This window comes from Pseudophryne corroboree, chromosome 3 (assembly GCF_028390025.1).
Source record: "Pseudophryne corroboree isolate aPseCor3 chromosome 3, aPseCor3.hap2, whole genome shotgun sequence".
NCBI lineage: Eukaryota > Metazoa > Chordata > Amphibia > Anura > Myobatrachidae > Pseudophryne > Pseudophryne corroboree.
In genome coordinates this window covers 621,590,040-621,608,994 of record NC_086446.1, presented here as the reverse complement: position 1 = coordinate 621,608,994, position 18,955 = coordinate 621,590,040, and the positions used below count along the sequence as shown (strand labels likewise).

The 18,955-nt window shown below is 40.2% G+C and overlaps 2 protein-coding genes across 3 annotated transcripts in view; one reads left to right on the top strand and one right to left on the bottom strand.

Moving 5' to 3' along the window:
- Positions 1-1,400, top strand: part of RPP30 (ribonuclease P/MRP subunit p30) — a 129,802-nt gene extending 128,402 nt beyond the window's left edge. For both annotated transcript variants that reach the window (XM_063961675.1, XM_063961676.1), the window contains exon 12: positions 1,213-1,400. In XM_063961675.1, the coding sequence (XP_063817745.1) occupies positions 1,213-1,322 (110 nt within the window). In that variant the 3' untranslated portion in view covers positions 1,323-1,400. The remainder of the gene's footprint in view (positions 1-1,212) is intronic.
- A 61-nt stretch (positions 1,401-1,461) lies between these two features.
- Positions 1,462-18,708, bottom strand: ANKRD1 (ankyrin repeat domain 1). The gene is made up of 9 exons (XM_063961674.1): positions 18,511-18,708; positions 16,525-16,704; positions 14,799-14,936; positions 14,606-14,713; positions 12,860-12,958; positions 9,842-9,940; positions 7,857-7,955; positions 6,229-6,327; positions 1,462-3,670 (listed from the first exon to the last, which is right to left on the bottom strand). The coding sequence occupies exons 1-9, from the start codon at positions 18,532-18,534 to the stop codon at positions 3,560-3,562; spliced, it is 957 nt and encodes a 318-aa protein (XP_063817744.1). The 5' UTR covers positions 18,535-18,708; the 3' UTR covers positions 1,462-3,559.
- Between the last annotated feature and the right edge of the window lie 247 nt (positions 18,709-18,955).

The following is an 18,955-nucleotide window of genomic DNA, read 5'->3' as shown; positions in this document are numbered from 1 at the left end:
TGTAGTGCATGGCGCCGATTGTCCAAGCGTTTTGCCGATGGAACAATCGAGAGACAGTTGTGTGCGGGGCCAACTGAATGCCTCCTGTGGCAGCAGGTCTGGATCCACAGGGATCCTGGCACCGTCTGTGGAGGTTGCAGGTATGATTCTTATGAGCACAATAAGCAGCATTGCCCATTTCAAAATGGCACTGCGTGCTGTGATTGGCTTGTACATGGCTCCATTTCTGACATTCAAGATGGCCGTGAGGAGCCTATTGCGGCTCACTGCATCATCACCCTGTCTCCTTGTGCTCGCTAAAATTAGTCAGGATGAGGCAAGGGCAGGTAGTTCGATAGCGTAATAATGAAGATGCCGAGGAAGTCATGGTGGGTGACTTCCATGCAAAAGAGCTTAAAGGCCGCTGCCCCCAGGTTAATATCAAAGGAGATGACAAAGATGTCTGATGCCCTAGGGCTGCGGTGGCCAGGCAAAGGAGCTTAAAGGCCGCTGCCCCCAGGTTAATATCAAAGGAGACGACAAAGATGTCTGATGCCCTAGGGCTGCGGTGGCCAGGCAAAGGAGCTTAAAGGCCGCTGCCCCCAGGTTAATATCATAGGAGACGACAAAGACGTCTGATGCCCTAGGGCTGCGGTGGCCAGGCAAAGGAGCTTAAAGGTGAATGTGCAGTGAAATTAGTTATTAAAACATTGTGTTGTGACTGACTTTATTAACAGAAGGGTTCATTTTGGTGGTGTTGAGATCAGAAGTAGAAAAGAGGGTCGGGTAGTAGTGCCGGCCATTGTTTTACTAGTCAGTAGAAAATGAAAATAATCTATTGAGGTGATGTACAGTACATGTATAGGCACTTTCATGGTTTGCAAATCCAAACTGTGGATGGATAAATTGTGCAGCTCATGGTAACAAATCTGTAATATATGGGCAAAGTTAGATGGATTGGGCAAACAATAAAACGGGGAACAAAATCATTGAATCTGTGAAACAATAAATTGTGATTGCCAATGTATGAGAGCCTTTAGAACTATGGAAAACCAACAAATAATACAAATCCCCCCAACACATGATAGTGTTTCATATCAAACCATTCATGTACTGTACTTTAATACTGTTATGCTTAGTTTCCACTAAGATGTATTTCATGATAGCCACTAAGATGTATTTCATGATAGCCAAAATACACAGCATATTTTATTGTATGCCTTTCTACATCAGAGACCAGGAAGACGGCTTTTGGCATCACTCTTACTGTGAAGAAACCAAAATCGGAGGAAGATGAACCAACAACAGTAGAACCAGTTTTCAAAAAAGCTAAAAAAGAATAAGATCTGTATAGACCTTTAAACGCATTTGTATGTTCCACAAAGTGTTCAGTATGTTCCAATAAAAGAGAATTGAAAGTGTGGGTGAGCTGGTAGAAATTGTGCACAACTTTATATGAAGAAAAAAAACAGGATCTGCAAATCATTTTAGCAAGTTTATTGCTAAACAGCTGTACAGAATATATATTGTTCTTGAAAAAACAATAATGGAATAGTTGAGATCATACAAAACAATGTTGCTCAAAATCCCATTTTGTGTACTGGTTTAGCGTCACACTTCCCAAAACCTGCATTAGTGATACAACATAGAGCAGTTCTAGAAGTGATTTATATATATTTTTTCTTCCTTCCTGTAGGTTTTGTGTAATAGCCATGTTATTAAAAGTGCATAAAATGTATCAGGCTGCACTGTTGCATGTATTAATTCATTTCACAAAATGGCTGCCTCCATGATTCGTGCACTTTAACTATAATAACTTGACACACACAAAACAAATGGTTTAATGGTGTTTTCTAACACAGTTGTAAAGTCTATTTTGTAAGTCAGGAGAACAAGATTTGATTACAAGGTAGGCACCACTAGGTGGCGAACTTTGATCATCCTTGAGCGGACTGCTCATCCTGAAATTAAAGTAATCTTAGAGCAATTCATATTACATACTTGGTGTAGATTTCCTTCTGTTAACAGATAATCACAGTGATGTAGGATCACTTCTCAAGATCACAGGTCTTGCACAGTGTAATGCGAATAGGGTAATTACACTTTTCAGCATTGCAGGCACTCTGGTAGAGCAGATCCTAACTACCGTGATGCATTCTAACACCAGGCTATTCTGTATCACAGATAATCATTCTTAAATTATTTGTCCATTTCTTTGTCATTATTTGGTATATAAAGACTGTAGTCATTTATTTCCTCATAAATAAATGTGCTCAATACAAAATGTACAGAAAATACAATACAAATGTACAAAATGGACATTCTATAATACAACCTTTCCATTTGCCATTGCATTTCTTTCTAGTCCCTTCCACTGTCTCGGCCATTCTCTGTCCATTATTACTCATAGCTTGGAAGCCTTATGTCCCCTGAAGGCCTTCAGGAACTCTAAAGTTTAGAGAGCCCATTATTCTGGGTCTAGGCTCCATATCCTATTAATGGACTAGCTTGCAGAGCGTTCTGTCTGTGCACTAGAGTCATGGAGGTGTCTTACACAGATTTAGCCCTAATTTTACCATTTTTGAGATGTATTACGACATGTAAAGTCACCTGTTTGTTTTTTCCGCACTCACATATGTTTCGGGGGAAACGGACACAAAACCTGACTTTAGTTGTAAAATACATAGTTACTGGTATTTATAAGACTGCACTGGTAGATTCTTCCTAATGTGCTTCTTTGAATCTAGAGAAAAATACATTTGCATTTACTTCTGTTTTCTTAACTGTTCCCCAAATCTTAGAAGCCCCTGTAATGAGACTAGTGTCACATTGCTCCTTGCTGCAAGCCACATATGGGGTTTGTTTTCTAAGGCAAATGGCAGTGGATTAAATAGCACTGGTTTTAAGATGACAAAACCTGTGCTATTCTGGACATATGGACCCAGTGCTGAAACTCAAGCTCTGAAATACTAATACTGTACATTAACAGAGCGAGCTACAGGCAGCACAGGGATGATGTCGCTTTGTAAATCCACTGGGTCACTCGCTAGATAACAACGCTCTCTTTACCAACGTTACATTTGTCTCCATTCTGTTGTCTAGTAACTTTGCTGGGTAGGACGCCTTTAACGTTTAAGAAACAGTTAGCCCAGCCCACTGCAGAAATGTACATTTCCAAACATACGTTCTAGATCACTCTTCATGGCATTTTCCACAATTCGTTATATTGTGTAAGTCATCATATAATGTTTAAAGTGCAATACGTGTTGCACTTCTACATGCGTTTAGCATAGTCAAATTATAAATATGTGCATCCTTTATATGTTTTAATAAAACAATACCAATCAGGCATATATATGTCACTTTTATCTTGGACATACATATTTTCATCCTCATGGAATTAGTATAAAGCGCGATAGCAATACAGTCTTGCTAAACAATAAATAAATATATATATAAAAAACAACATTAAAAGTGCAAAGAGTTTTAAATAAATATGGAATAGTCTCAAAGCTTATTGAAGCAACAAAAACTGCCAATGCCTCTTGAAAGTGTTCTTTTTTTTTCCTGAGCTGTTCCATCAGAAATTCTGTATGTGAGAGCCCTTGTAAGACTTCTCCTGAAGGCCGCTGAATATTTCTTTGGCTCCATTCTGCCACTGCAAGACGAGTTCCATTGGTGTCTTCCCAGCCTGTCAGGTCAATTTGAAAGTAATTTAATCAGACTTAAAGAACTAAAAAGCTTTTCAGGCTTCAAGTGACAATGCAGCACATATTAGCCAACTTATCTTTTCACATTAAGGGTCTGATTCAGCATGGATTGCAAAAGCAAAATCTTTCTGTTATGGGTAAAACCATGTTGCATTGCAGGTGGGGCAGATGTAATGTGCAGAGAGAGTTACATTTGGGTGGGGTGTGTTCAAACTGAAATCTAAATTGCAGTGTAGAAATTAAGCAGCCCGTATTTACCCTGCACAGAAACAATATAACCCACCCAAATCTTACTCTCTCTGCACATGTTACATTTTCCCTACCTGCAGTGGTTATGGTTTTGCCCATTAGAGAAAGATTTTGCTGAATTAGGCCCAAAATTGTAACTGTAACTGAGAGGGAGATAGGACCCTATTTGTAAAGAGGCTTTATTTGATTACATTAGTTATACCCAGTAATACATTCTGGAAAACCTGTTATTGCTTTACTTTCTGCCTGTGTAGAAGGACCTTCAACCTTCGGATTACTTTAACTTATTGACTTGTATAAGCCCTTCCAACACTTTTCTTGAAGGGGTTTTATACTTTAAAAATCAATGAAAGTGTTGCGGTGAGAGCAGTGCAGTGCAATAGATAATCAGCAGACTGCCTAGTTCTAGGAAAGAACCGGGACCCTACTAAATAAAGTAAATGGCTGGGGGTTTAAAACACCACCCAATTACTGATCTCTGCTTTTGAGTTATAGGATTAGTTTGTGTGGGTAAAGAGTATACATCATAGAAGACAACTTTTTAATGTGTGGTTGTCTCACTGTCCACCCTTCCCTCACATCACTGACAAATAGTTATGGTTAGTGCATGGTTTTGGGAGGGCTCTAGCATGCACAGAGTGGTGTCCTATGGCCTACAGTAGGGTTTTCCAAACTCGGTCCTCAAGGCACCCTAACAGTCCAGGTTTTAGGGGTATCCAAGCTTGCGCACAGATGGTATAATCAAGTTGATTGAGGTACTATTTAAGGGTCTGATTCTGATTTGGAAGTAAAGGGAAAAAAGCAAATACAGTACATTTGTATCTGGGACAAACCATGTTGCAATGCAAGGAGAGCAAATACATTTATATATTTTTTTCTATACAGGGTAAATACTGACTGCTTTTGCATGTAGCCCACAAATGTTAGACAGCTTTATTTCTACATTGCAATTTAGATTTTAGTTTGGACATGCCAACATGGTTTTTCCCAGGTGCACAGTTACTTGCTTTTTTTGTTTTACTTCCAAATCAGAATTAGGACCTAAGTCACCTGTGTTAAATCATAGATATTTTTAAAAACATGGATTGTTAGAGTGCCTTGAGTACCAAGTTTAGGAACCACTGGCCTACAGTACCATAGAGAGCAGCTTAAAACAGTGGTTGTGACTCTGATTTAAATTTCATTTTAGAGAAGTGTCCTCATACATCACTGCTGCAGTCGCACCAAACAGCCCCTCGTGTCATGCCAGGTCTTGTGAGACTAGCATTGGACATCTTTTATGCATTTTTGATTTTTTTTGCCAAGAATGTGTCTTAGACGCAACAAGTTGCAACTAGTACACACCAGGAGACCATGCTCATTAATTTAATATGCAATTGTATATCTGTGTGCGGCTGAATCTGCATACCGAGTGCTATGATGCAGCTGGCAAAGCTTGTTTCAATACAAGTTCTGCAGTGCTTCATACACAGAATGAGTCGCACACGGAATACATATGGTTTTCCGGTGGACGGGAAAGGTGGGGCCGGCAGCGGTGCGAGCGCTAGAAAGCCCCATTGCGGGCACGATGGCTCGCTGCGCTTGCCACAGGTTATATTCTCCCTTTGTGGGTGTTGTGGACACCCACAGAGGGAAAATTTCATGTATTTCTGGCATTGGCATTTCACTGTCGGATTCCAGCGTAGGCTTTGTGACCGCTGCGATCCCGACTTGTGTTATCGTGATTGTCTCCCTCGCGCACAAATATACAAGTGTTGCATATCAAATTAATCTTCACAGTATCCTGGTGCATTCTAGTCGCATCACGTTGTGTCTAAGATGCAAACAAGATACCCAATGCTAATTGAGTTGCACAGGACCTGAGGGCTTACTCACACCAGGCTCTACCGCTAAATGATGTATTGATTCAAGAAGTATGAGGACACATCTGTATGTAAGTATAAAACATCATGGCAGCTACCATCCTACTTAAAATGCAAAAGAAACGGTTTATCCATAAAGCATATTTTAGGCTACTAAGATAATTATATTGATAAAGTTGTATTTCTTTCCACTGCCTTCACATTATCTTTAAAAAAAAAAGTTATAAAAATGAATTCTGGTTCTCAGTCCAAGCAGTAGAAAGTTGTGTTTCCATATTGCCAACACTTGTGATACATCTAAAGCAGGAATCACATTTATGCTGCTAAAAAAATAAAATGGATTTAAAAAAAAAAACCATTGTGGACTATGAAAGCAGTAAATGTGAATTTGCGCAGATCTTTCCTTGCACAATGCCAGTGTTACTTACACAGTTTTTGATCGTTAAATTGACTCCATACAGGATCAACAGCCTCATCATTTTGTAGCGATTCAATCTCACTCCATCGTGCATTGGTGTATCTCCTTCCTGCGCAAAGCATGAAAACAAACTTACTGGAGGATTCAAAGTATTCTGTACTGTGCTGGACATCTGCGGCCATCTTATATCCTATCAAATATCCTACCAAAATTAGGCAAAATTACTCCTCTCACCCTGATTCTTAGGTATGAATGCCTCTGTGTGTGTGTTTTGCTTAATAGAATCATTTAAAAGTGAACCTTGTGTCTCTATTGACATGATAATGCTTATCAGATAGTGATATCCTTTAGTTTTGCATATTGAATTAGATACTGACAAAATAATGTATCTAACCTGTAACAAGTATGTCTTTTTCTCAATGAAATGTAACATATATATGGGGTGGTATCATTTGGATGGTCGACCATGTTATGGTCGACAGCCATTAGGTCGACCACTATTGGTCGACATGGACGCATGGTCGACACATGTAAAGGTCGACATGAGTTTTCAAATGTTTTTTCTTTTGTGGAACTTTTCCATACTTTACGATCCACGTGGACTACGATTGGGAACGGTAATCGGTAACCTTGCCCGAAGCATGGCGAGCCATGCGAGGGGACGCGGTGCACTAATTGGGGTTCCCCATCACTTTACGCAAAAAACGACACCAAAAAAAGTAAAAACTCATGTCGACCTTTTCATGTGTTGACCTTTTGTCTATGTCGACCATGCCAATGTCGACCAATATTAGTCGACCTAATGACTGTCGACCATAACATGGTCGACCATTCATACCGGAACCATATGGGGTCTATTTACTAAGCCTTGGATGGAGATAAAGTGCACGGAGATAAAGTATCAGCCAATCAGCTCCTAACTACCATGTCACAGGCTGGCTTTGAAAAATGACAGGAGCCAATTGGCTGGTACTTTATCTCCGTCCACTTTATCTCCATCCAAGGCTTAGTAAATAGACCCCATACTGTACAGAAAAGTAAGTTTTCCAAGATCATACCTATGACGTGGAATATGTTGTTTAAACAAAATAAAGCTTTGTTTTTCAAACAAGGTGCAGTAACCAGTAAAAAAAAAAAAAAAAGTGTGAATGACCAGTAATACCAGGCATACACGTACAGATAAAATGCCTGTAAAACCAACAGGCATTTTATCTGACAGCCTCGGACTCTGCAGGCATACACTGTAAGATCACTCACAGTGTATGGCACCCAATATCTGCACTCTACCGACAGGGAGGAGACATTTTGCCGTTCCTACAAATGTGAAGGAGCAGGGGGCAATGTCCGTCGGTCGGCGGCAGTAGGGCATACACTGCCCGAGGTGGCCGTCTTTCCACGCAAAATATTGAATCGGACAGATATGCTGGACTATCCGGCATGTCTGACCAATCATTATTACCGGATCGATCGCCTGCATACACACTGCAATTATCTGGACGATCTGCCAATCTAAGGCAGATCGTCCAGATAATTCTAGCGTGTATGCCCATCATCTCTCATAGCAATCACGTCAGATCTTTACTTGTACTTGACCCATGATTCCTTGAGGTAGTGTAATAAAGGTAGTGTTTTTCTTACCAGGTCTTTGGCATTTAAGTCTGCTTCACAGGCAATGAGATGTTCTGCGCAGTCATACTGCCCTGTCCTGACTGCAACGTGAAGGGGAGTACTGAACAACTTGAGAGGGAAAGAGCATAGAGTAGATTTACTAAATTGTACTTGGGCCTTTGCAGTTAGTTAAAAAATAGATGCAAAGAGATATCAATAGCTCATGAGTTTGCAAATGTATAAATAACTGGATGTGAAAACCAGTCAGCCCTCCTTCTTTTATAGCTGTAATACCATCTGTCTGAGTAAGGGGAATCACTTTGAAATTATAATCACATATTTCATAAACCAGCGTTGGGGAACATTGGGGTAAATTTACTAAAGCTTCTAAGACAGAATTGGTGGTGTTGCCCATAGCAACCAATCAGATGCTGTCTATCATTTTCTAAAGGGCAATAGAGAAATGATACACAGCATCTGATTGATTGCTATAGGCAACATCACCAAGTTTCTGTTTTAGAAGCTTTAGTAAGTTTACCCCATTATACAGTATATTTTAGGTGCCTTACAAATGACCCTGAGTTATGGGGTCCACTGTTACCTTTCTGGTTGAGAAGCATCAGATCAAAATATGGGATCAGTGCTCCAGGATGAAGCGTTCTTAAGGGGCCTACACACTGAGCAATGTATTCAACCAGCGATATTATCGACCAATGATAATATCGGTGGTTGATTGACCCTACACGCTGGAAGATATCGATGGTCAATTTGGACGATATGAGAGTACATACATCTACCGTATTTGCCGGCGTATAAGACGACCCCCAACATTTCCACTCAAAATATAGTTTTTGTTATATACTCGCCGTATAAGACTACCCCCTCTTCCGCACACCTTCCACACACCAAATAAAACGTAAAAGAACAAAGAAGTTTAAAACTTGCATCATATTTCTTTCTTTTTGCTGGTGCCATGATAGGGTTGATAGGGGTTTGACGGCTGGACATTTTCTATGCTGTATTGTACTGTACAATGGTGCAGTACTGTGGTTGGCTGTATACAAAGCCTGATTGGATTGGTCCCTGCTCCCTGTCTGCCCTCCCTGTCTCCCTGTCACTAGCAGCAGTCTTACCAAGTGACATACTGTATATTATGACCGCATGTGCAAGGGGCGGGTCGGAGCGCCGCTGCTTCCTGCCGAGCAGAACGGGCCGGTCACGCCAAAAAGGCTGGCACCCCTGTATCGCTTCTGATGCTCGCCGCAGCCACACAGATGACCCGCCGCGGCCGCAGTGCATCGGGAGGCCACTATGGCACCCGGCGTATGAAGTGCACCCGGCGTATAAGACGACCCCCCCCACTTGGAGGCATGTTTTGCAGGGCAAAAAGTCGTCTTATACGCCGGCAAATACGGTGTATTGTCCAGATTGACTGGCTTGTATCAGCGATGATCGATCAACGATGAACGATTGCAGGCACGTGCATCGTTCATTGTTGATGCATCCACACTGAAAGATATTTTCGATTTATTGTTCATTTATGAACAATAATGTTCATAACTTTCAAGATATTGCCCAGTGTGTAGGCCCCTTTACTGCATTCTCACTATGTTCATTCTAAGACATCAGTGTCACTATGGGTCTGACATCATGAGCTCGGTCTGTTGCCCAGTGTTGATGTACATGACGCCTCCTTCATGTAAATTAGGCAAATGCCCTTTGTAATTACAATGTAACAAATGCATTTGGTCTAAATGTATAAAGGTCTATTGTCAGGCCTCCCAAGAACTTGGCAACTATGGTCTGACTGGCACTATATGGAATATATTAGAACCACATTATTTAACACATAAGCAATTCGTGACTGTAGACATGATTTAAATAGAATGTAAATGTCTCCACTGAGAAATGTGATACTTGCACACCTTCCACAGGATTCGGAGTATTATAATGCAAGGGGTATTCGCTTGCATTGCAGCAATAAATTGCCTTATATGTTTACTAAAGGAGTTTACCTTGTCTCTTGCATTGATGTTTGCTCCTTTATTAAGCAATAACTTTAAAACCTCAACATTTCCACCACGACAGGTCCAGTGTATTGCCGTAGACTCGAGCTGTGAACAAATCAAATCATTATCCGTTAAATTCACATCATTTTGGATTTTTGTTTTGCATAAAGTATATTGAGGCAGACGTATTAAGTCTGGAGAAGACATAAAGAAGTGATAAGTGCAAGGTGATAACGCACCAGCCAATCAGCTCGAATATGTAAATTGACAATTATGAGCTGATTGGCTGGTGCGTTGTCACCTTGCACTTATCACTGCTTTATCACTTCTTTATGCCTTCCCCAGGCTTAATACATCTGCCTCATTATACTTAAAATAAATATTTAATTTAATGACAGTCATACTTGTAGAGCTACTTCATAATAAAACAAGGGAAGCCTTACATCTGAGAAATACATTGATGGAAAAGAACACCTCTGTGATATGTATCTCTGCTTTAGTATATTACAGCTGAGGTATATATACTGCACAATTGCCAGCCCTTACTGAATGTCATGGAAATTTCCCTGAAATAGTTGTGCTCCCCCTGACTCCATGAAGATTCTATCGGTATCCCCGAGGCCAGGCTGGGTGTATACTACGTAATGATGATGTCATCACTCTCCACCCTCCATGGAGGAGACTCTAGTGAGACGAATAAGGTGGGTGTGTGCTGCAAGAAAATGTCCACCTCTCTCCAGCATACTGAAAGCTACATGAGTGGCTGTGTACCCAAGATGTGTGATGAATTGCATGAAAATAGGGGAAAGGAGAGTTAATGGTGGTCATTAAAGATACTAGGAGGATGCTATGTAACTTTAACAATTTTTTAAGGTACGTGTCTATACAGTATTTAGTAAAGAATTAGCTAATGAGACCAAGTAACTAAGATGGAGCTATACATATATGAGGAGTTGGAAACTCATTATGAAACAAGTATTTTCCTCTGTATCAGTTGTTAGCAGTGATGTGCAGACCGGGAAGGCCGACCCTCACCTGTCATACTCCAGTGTTGACTATACAAATGATTAGAATAATACTAAAGGCCCATACACATTAGACGATGTCGCTCTGTGAGCGACATCGTCTAACGTTTCCCCCTCCCGGGCCGGCCGGTCGGCGGCCGCCTGTACGCACTGAGCGTTATGACAGCTCATATCGCTCAGTGACGTCACGCCCCCGCCAGCCCTGCATGAAGGTCGTGGACGACAGTCCACATCCTTCATGCATGCCCTACCGACAGCGACTATCGTTGCCGACCCGCGGGGCCGCGCATTGGTCGTCGCTGGCGGCATACACACTTAACGATAAAATGAGCGACGTCGCTCAAGGAGGGGGAAAATGAGCGACGTCGCTCATTATATCGTTAAGTGTGTATGGACCTTAAGACAGTATTTATCATTTCTAAATATTATCTTTTGTTTTATTCAAATTATTTTTATAGTCTTAACTCCCCAAATTTGCAGTGCTCTGCTGGAAATACAGGGACTGTCCGGGAGAGACCAGAGTTGAGGCAGGTCATAATCTTGGGTCCATGGTGTCACACCTCCCCCCTGCCCACATGACACTGCGGCCCACAGGTAGGACAGTTGCCAAAAGCCTCCACTTTCCAACTGAATTCGGGGACGGTTGGGGGGGGGGGGGATCTATGTACATGCGTATATATATATATATATATATATACACACCCACAAGAGTGAATCAGTACGTAATGTAACAAGACCTCGCATGTGTAATGTTCTCCAGAGCAGGTAGACCACTACTTCCCCTCATGGTCATTGGCCTGTGCCTCATATCAGTCATACTGTCCCCACATCAGGTGTAAATATATGTTGCCAACTTGTCGCAGTCTACGGTGATAAATGTCACGGAACAGGTTTGATATACTGCCTGTGGTGTACATGCTTGGCCGGCCGGATTGCTGCTCATCTTGAATGTCTTTCCCTGCTGTTATCAAAGGCAGTGCACCAAACCTGTTTCTGAGACATGATGTTATCACTGTACACCTCAACAAGTTTGCGATGAATTTCAGCTTCTAATGTGCCCTTTAGACGCAGGAATCTGATCACGCTACGCACATCAATGTGTGGCCATGTTTCCACCATTTTACATATATTATGCATAGTGTAACAAAGTTTATATACTGCTGCACCTTTGTATAATACCCACATGAACCATTGGCTCCCTATATATGTGTGTAAATCTTGTTTTGATACTAGCTAGTGCCTCCCCAGCCAATGACCTTACTGCACTTTACTGATTTTTAGGAGTTCAGTAGGATTTACCGGCAGCCGGAGGGATCTTGGGGTCGGTATCCTGAATCCTGAACGCCAGGATCCCGACAGCAATTTTAACGTATACCGTTTTTAGAGTATCTGACTGCATAATAATGAAACATATATGCCTATTGCCTCTTGTACATTGTACATTTTCATACTATTTTTAAGAAAACCTATTCCCTGCGCAGATATAATACTGAAGAAATAGTCACAAGGCTCCAGCAAATCAATTTACACGGAGCCAGTGATGTCACTGAGGAATACTGTTTAGAGAACATTTAACAAACCTCTATTTATCTTTGCACACAAATGATGTTTTCTTGTCCAGCAACAGGAAATGAAATGTTTTCCTTTATAATAATGCTTTTAATAAATGTCTGGCTTGATGTTTTTGTGGCTAAGGGATGTCACAGTTTGGTTCTATTATTCCTGTGAATGCAGTAATTGTATAACCACATGTAATATTCTGGGCAAGGGTATTGGCATTAATCCCACTTAGACAGCAGAAGGTGACAAAGGTAACTCTCCATTGGTCTGTTATTTTCCCTATGATTTCAGAGCCTTGAAAAAACGTGGCTGCCTTACGTGAATAGAATTATTGTTTGTAATTCAGCAGCTTTTTCCAGTGTTATTTTTCCAGCACCCTTCTAGTTGCTCTGTTATAGCTGTTTTCAGTTTTAAAGACAAATGTATTTGATCCACATACCATGTCGTTGAATTCTAGGTCCGCTCCAGCATCGATTAACTTCTCAACGATGGCAATGTGCCCTTCTGAGCAAGCTCTGTGTAGGGCAGTACGTCTGTACTGTTAAGAGAAACATATCTAAATGAGCAACAACCAAACCCAATGAAGAGTATTTATAACCCAATCTTTTCATTAAATTGAACCTACTGAAGAAAGATATTGACTTAAAGGGCTCAACTTTCTCAAGATTCGAAATAATATGCACATTCTGGGGTTAATTTACTAACAACACTTGAAGATGCAAATCTGCATTAAAGTATACAAGCCAATCAGACTTGCGATTTCACTATCTGCCCCGTACCAGACAGATAAATGATAGATGAAATAAAATTAGCTCTTTCCAAGTAATTCAAAATCATTAATATCTGTCATTTTCCAAATGGCAATGGAGTAAGTAAAAAAATCGATCACTATTAATTTCCCTCCAATGAACACCCAGAAGTATAACAGAACTTGCAGGCAGTTAACCCTGGCCCCCAACTGTCCCAACTTAGGGGGTCATTCTGACCCATTCGCACGCAGCGGTTCTTCATATTTTAAATAGCGGGAGGTATGCTTAAACAACAGAGGACAGAACATTTATCACTCATGAGTGGTTGTTGTTTTTTTTAAATATAATTTGTAAAAAAATAAATAAATCATGGCATCATTGTTTTTCTGCATTTACGACTATGGGGTTTATGTATTAAGCTGCGGAGAGAGATAAAAATAACAACTAATCAGCTCCTAGCTGCCATGTTACAGGCTGTGTTTGGAAAATAACAAGAGCTGATTGGTTGGTAGTTTATCTCTCAACCTTATCTCTCTTCAAGGCTTAGTACATATACCCCTATTCAGGGCTGCCATCAGAAATGATGAGGCCTGGGACTGATAAATTTGGAAGTCCCCCCTTCCCCACACACACACACTGCCCCATAGCTCCAATTTGAGGGAGCCCAGATGACAGTAGTAAGGGTCGATGGGAACAGTCCAACTGCCTGCGAACCGGCAGGGCAGACAGCCACGAAGGCATACAGAGCTGCGGTTGTATTCTTTCTATTGAGCCGGCCGTGAGCCAATCGGAGCTCACGGACCAGCAGCAGTTCAGGAGCTGCTAAGTGGTAGCTCCTGATTGGCTGCTGGTCCGTGAGCTCCAATTGGAGCTAACTTTTTTGGTTTGCTTACAAACCTGAATAACCCCCTGAGTAAGATTAAATGCACAATGTGTCTAGAGGTGTTATTACATTTGTAAAAGTCATGTAAAGTATTGCAGCAAAAATACAGTTATACATTGAACTCTTAATATGTTCATTAGACAAGGCAGAATAATACAGATAAGATCAGTATACAGTGGTGCTAGGATGACCTCAGTATATGGGAGCACACCTAAGTTTGAGTATACACCTTTCCCAGGAAGTCTTCCAAAGTTAAGAAAACTTTAATAATGTAACAATACTAACAATATCAAAATCCTTAACAGAATTTTAATAACTCATCAAGGTGCATGAGAAGAGTGATACCTGTTGACAAGAGTAATAAAGTAGGTCGTCATCAGTATTGTTAATGAACTGTAACTTCCATCATGCTTGTCCATTCGCTAGCTTGCTTAGCATGAAGAGAATTCTAGTTACTTGCCAAGTAAATTCCTGTACATTGCCAGCTCCTGTTCTAAATCCTTGTTGTGGCGGCATATGCTGGACATACTTTAAACAGAAATGTAAATCTTACCTCATCACAGGCATTTGGATCCCCACCATCTGATAAGTATTTTTCAACTATAGGTAATTTGTTTTCCAGCGCTGCTTTTAAGAATGTTGTTTCATCCACTTGTTCAATCTGATAAAGATAGATTGCAAAAAATAAGCATTGCATTCTTTCCTATATAAGCCTTTGTACACAAGTTATCTTCACACAGACTTACTATTGGTTCAGGTTCTGGTTCCTTGACCACCGGCGCTTTAACTTTTTTGGTTCTTTTTCGCTTTTTAAGTTTTATTATAGTTTGAAGATCTTCCAAGCTATCCAACTTTGGTCGTTCATCTAGTTTCTTTTTGATGAGCTAAATTTGAAATAATTTGTTGATGAACAATCACGTTACAAAGCTTCCTATTTTCTTTCTGATGTTAGAGCAGTTAGTTCTGTATCTTAAAAGTCTGATTATTTTGCAGTGCTATATTTATGTTGATTGCTAATTAAGAAAATAGGAATTATAGGTGGAAGAGTCAGTTTGGCCAGTACCTGGTATACATGCTAAAGGTATTTTTTTTCCTTTTTGTAAATAGCTGTAGACCAGATGCTATGGGGGCGATTCAAATGTTTGAAAAGTCGGTTGGGTGTCTGTTTTTTCCTGTCTATTAGATAGGAAAAAACAGATTCCCAACTGACTTTTCAAACATATGAATCTCCCCCTTTCTATGGGCTAAATCTAAAAGGAAGTTTCTGGTGAGTCTGCCCAACGTCTTAAAGGGGCAATCATTTACAAGGCAAAATGATTGCCCTTTAAAACCTTAGTAGACTTACTGGGAACTCACTGATGTCTGCATCGCACAGGTTATTACATTTACGCCTACTGTGGGCAGAATGTAATGAAGTTTTTTTTAAAGCGGCAGTCAATTACAAGACATGGTTTAGTCTTGTAAATGCTTGCCCCTGTAAAAAAAAGTCCCAAGTTCTGTCGGTATTCGCACGGTCGCTGAACGTGCACTTACATCCTGCCCATAATGTCTTAATTTTAGTGCAACAATGTAAATTGTATTGGAAGCTAATTTCAACATTTAGAGATGTTATTTGTAGTTCTGCTCATAATCTCTGATCTATAAATGTCAAATACTGCATTTCATTTAAATATTTACTTTGGGTGTCATTCACTTATTTTCTACCATTGTCTATTACATTGCTACAGTATTTTCTGTTGTTTTAGTCATATAAAGTACACTAGCCCAGTTTAGTATTTATATATTGGATCTATGGGCTTAATTCAGATCTGATCACAGCAGCAAATTTGTTAGCAGTTGGGCAAAACCATGTGCACTGCAGGTGTGGCAGATATAACATGTGCAGAGAGAGTTAGATCTGGGTGGGGTGTGTTCAATCTGAAATCTAAATTGCAGTGTAAAAATAAAGCAGCCAATATATACCCTGCACAGAAACAAAATAACCCACCCAAATCTAACTCTCTCTGCAAATGTTATATCTGTCCCCCCTGCAGTGCACATGGTTTTGCCCAACTGCTAACAAATTTGCTGCTGCAATCAGATCTGAATTACCCCCGATATCTGATCCAGTATCATAGTAGGGATTGTATATTGGCTTAATACTGCATTCCACAATGGTTTTATTAAAAACAATACTAGGAATCTAAACTGGGGATAAGAAGCTCATTCCGATAAAAGTCTGGGAGACCAAGCCAGACGCAAAATACAGAGAAGCACCCCAAGCCTTCTGACAAATGTCTGATGGACTATAGTAGTTATATGAGAGGGATGTCAACCCATATAAAGTGTTCTAAAATGTAATAGTTGCAGAAGTAACATACATACGGCCCATCACAGAGCACAGTCAACATTAATAATGCTACATAAGGCCTATATAATGGATGCGGGTGGTTAAGACAGCTAAGAAATGGTAGTATAAGGTCAGTAGCCCACCTCGGCCTTTAGTTGTTTTTGCAGTGCTTGTCTTTCTTCCTCTTGTTGAAGCAATGATTTTGAAGTTGTTTTTAAGTCATCATGTTTCTCTAGCGTTACTGCTGTTTCATAAACGCCTTGTTTAAAATCTCCAGATACAAAATCTCCAGTATCTCTCTTGTCACTTTTCTTTCCAGTCACCTGTTGGTAAATACATTATTAAAGCTTCAAACTCCTTACTACAAAAATGTTGACCACATATCAAAAACTGCAAAAGACGCTATAAAATATAAAGAAAATATACAATTTCATGTGTACTTCGCTCAAGTAAAACTGCCATCTCACAAAATATTATTTTATTATGCTTTTTATTTAATTCTGAACTAATAATAATACTTTTCTCCCAGTAGGACACAAAGTGCTTTACATTTGCATTTACAGCATAAAATACAAAATAAGCTTAACCGGAAAGAGAACTAAGCATTTGGGTTATATTTTTGTAGGAACAAAATAAAACATTAGTCAAATGCTTGAGCAAACAGGTAATACCCCTTTCACATCGCACAAATAACCCGGTACCGACACGGCATATTGCCGTGTCGAACCGGGTCAGTGTGCGATGTGAAAGCACACTGGCCGATTTAGCGGGTCGCCTGACCCGGTAAATCAACCCGGTAAAAAAGAAGGGTTTTACCCGGGTTGATTACCGGGTCAGGTGCGGTGTGAATGGGAGCCGTGTCGATGCAACACGGTTCCCATTCACAAGATAGGGAGAGGCGGCGCTGGAGATGAGCTCATCTCCCGACGCCGCCTCCACCCCCGCCCCTGCTGCTGCTGCGCGCTCCGTTGTTATGGCAACCGACCCGGTATATTGCCGGGTCGGAAAGCCAGCAGCGGAGTGCAAATGCCGGATCCCACCCGGTAAGTACACGTTTGTCTTACCGGGTAGGATCCGGCATTTGCAGTCTGAATGCAGCATAAGTCTTGAGTCTGTTTTTGAAGGATTCTAAAGTGGAGGCCTCTCAAAGTGTGCTGGGCAGCTAGTTCCATAGAGTAATCGAGAGAGGCAGTTAGGGAAAACTTATTAGAACAGATTGTTGAATGTAGTTAATAAAGTCTATATTAAACAAAAGGTAATCTTCAACAAGCTTTATTGTTGAGACCCAAGCAGATACAAATGATAATACTAACACAAAAGCTAATTTAAGTTGGTAAAAAGTAATACAGGAAACATGAATAAATTGTGTACTGATTGTGTGTTGGAAACAATGCTCAGCAACTAATAACTGAATATTCATCTATGTATGTCATTGCCTCTTCTCATGACCACGGAATGAGCTAAGGTACGTTACCATGCAACTCCTCATGTATAACTTATCATACTGAGTAAAATGTAATGACTACAAACAGAAACTCCATCTCAACAAAGCGTAGAAATCAATATACAGTATACATATGGTATTTAGCAAGTAAACTACCAAACTATATGATGCAACACTGTAATTTAAGAACATTTTCAACACCGTAGAGTCCAATGAAAAATACATTTGTAAAGTATGTAAACGGCAAAATATATTTTATCTCATGATTCAAAATTTCCTTATGGGTTTATTAACGTTGAGGTGCAATGTTTAAACTTCTTAATTAAAACTGAGCCATGAATCTAATTCAAATACATAATTATATTCTAATTCTAGAAGACAAAGGATAATACTCTGTGCTGTAGGAGAACCTCACCCCTCAGTAGAACCTTTATGATACCACAAAATGTTATAGTCACTAAATTAAAATTGCTTTACATTGTGCTTTACATTGTTATGCTAAAGCATGAATAATAATTTATAGTGTTTATGATCTTATATATTTTCCATCATGTGGTATTGACTTAAAAATACTATAGATTACTAATTTGTAAAAGCACACACAAATTGCTGTGCAAACAAATCTAATATAGCTAACCCCTAAATACTACTTGATCTTTAATATTTGAAACTAAAATTAACTTACCAGTTCTTCCACTTTTAGCAACATTTTGCCTGTGATGTCTTGCACTGCTCTTTCCTGATGTTAACCTTAATGAAGACAAGTTTGTTCTCTCCTCCAAACCCAGCCCAGATCTGCTTTATATACTGTGTCCCTGGCAAGGTTGAATGATGTAATATTCCAACCTGGGACCCAACATCTATGTGCCTAGTTCAGACACGGAGATAGGTGCTCTGTCATTCCAGACATGCTAACTAGCCAGATCTCGTGTCATGTGAGATGCTAGGAGGGGAGGGCAGCGGCAGCAGCAATGGGCCTTATGATAAAATAATATCCCATACACTAACCACATTGCATATCCTAGTCGGTATGAAATGCGAGATGCCCATTTCATTGGGAATGACTCAAGAGCTCAGCAATGCTAGTTATTCTGTACTAGCGCGACAGCTGGATCTATTGGTCTCGCACC

Bases quoted from the DNA above. Each gene is read 5' to 3' on its own strand.
- ANKRD1 (XM_063961674.1), bottom strand. From the start codon at position 18,534: ATGTTGCTAAAAGTGGAAGAACTG. The intron at 14,714-14,798 runs GTAAGTCTGTGT...TATCTTTATCAG, and splicing joins AACCAGAACCTGAACCAATA to ATTGAACAAGTGGATGAAAC. The intron at 12,959-14,605 runs GTAAGATTTACA...TTCTCTTAACAG, and splicing joins ATCCAAATGCCTGTGATGAG to TACAGACGTACTGCCCTACA.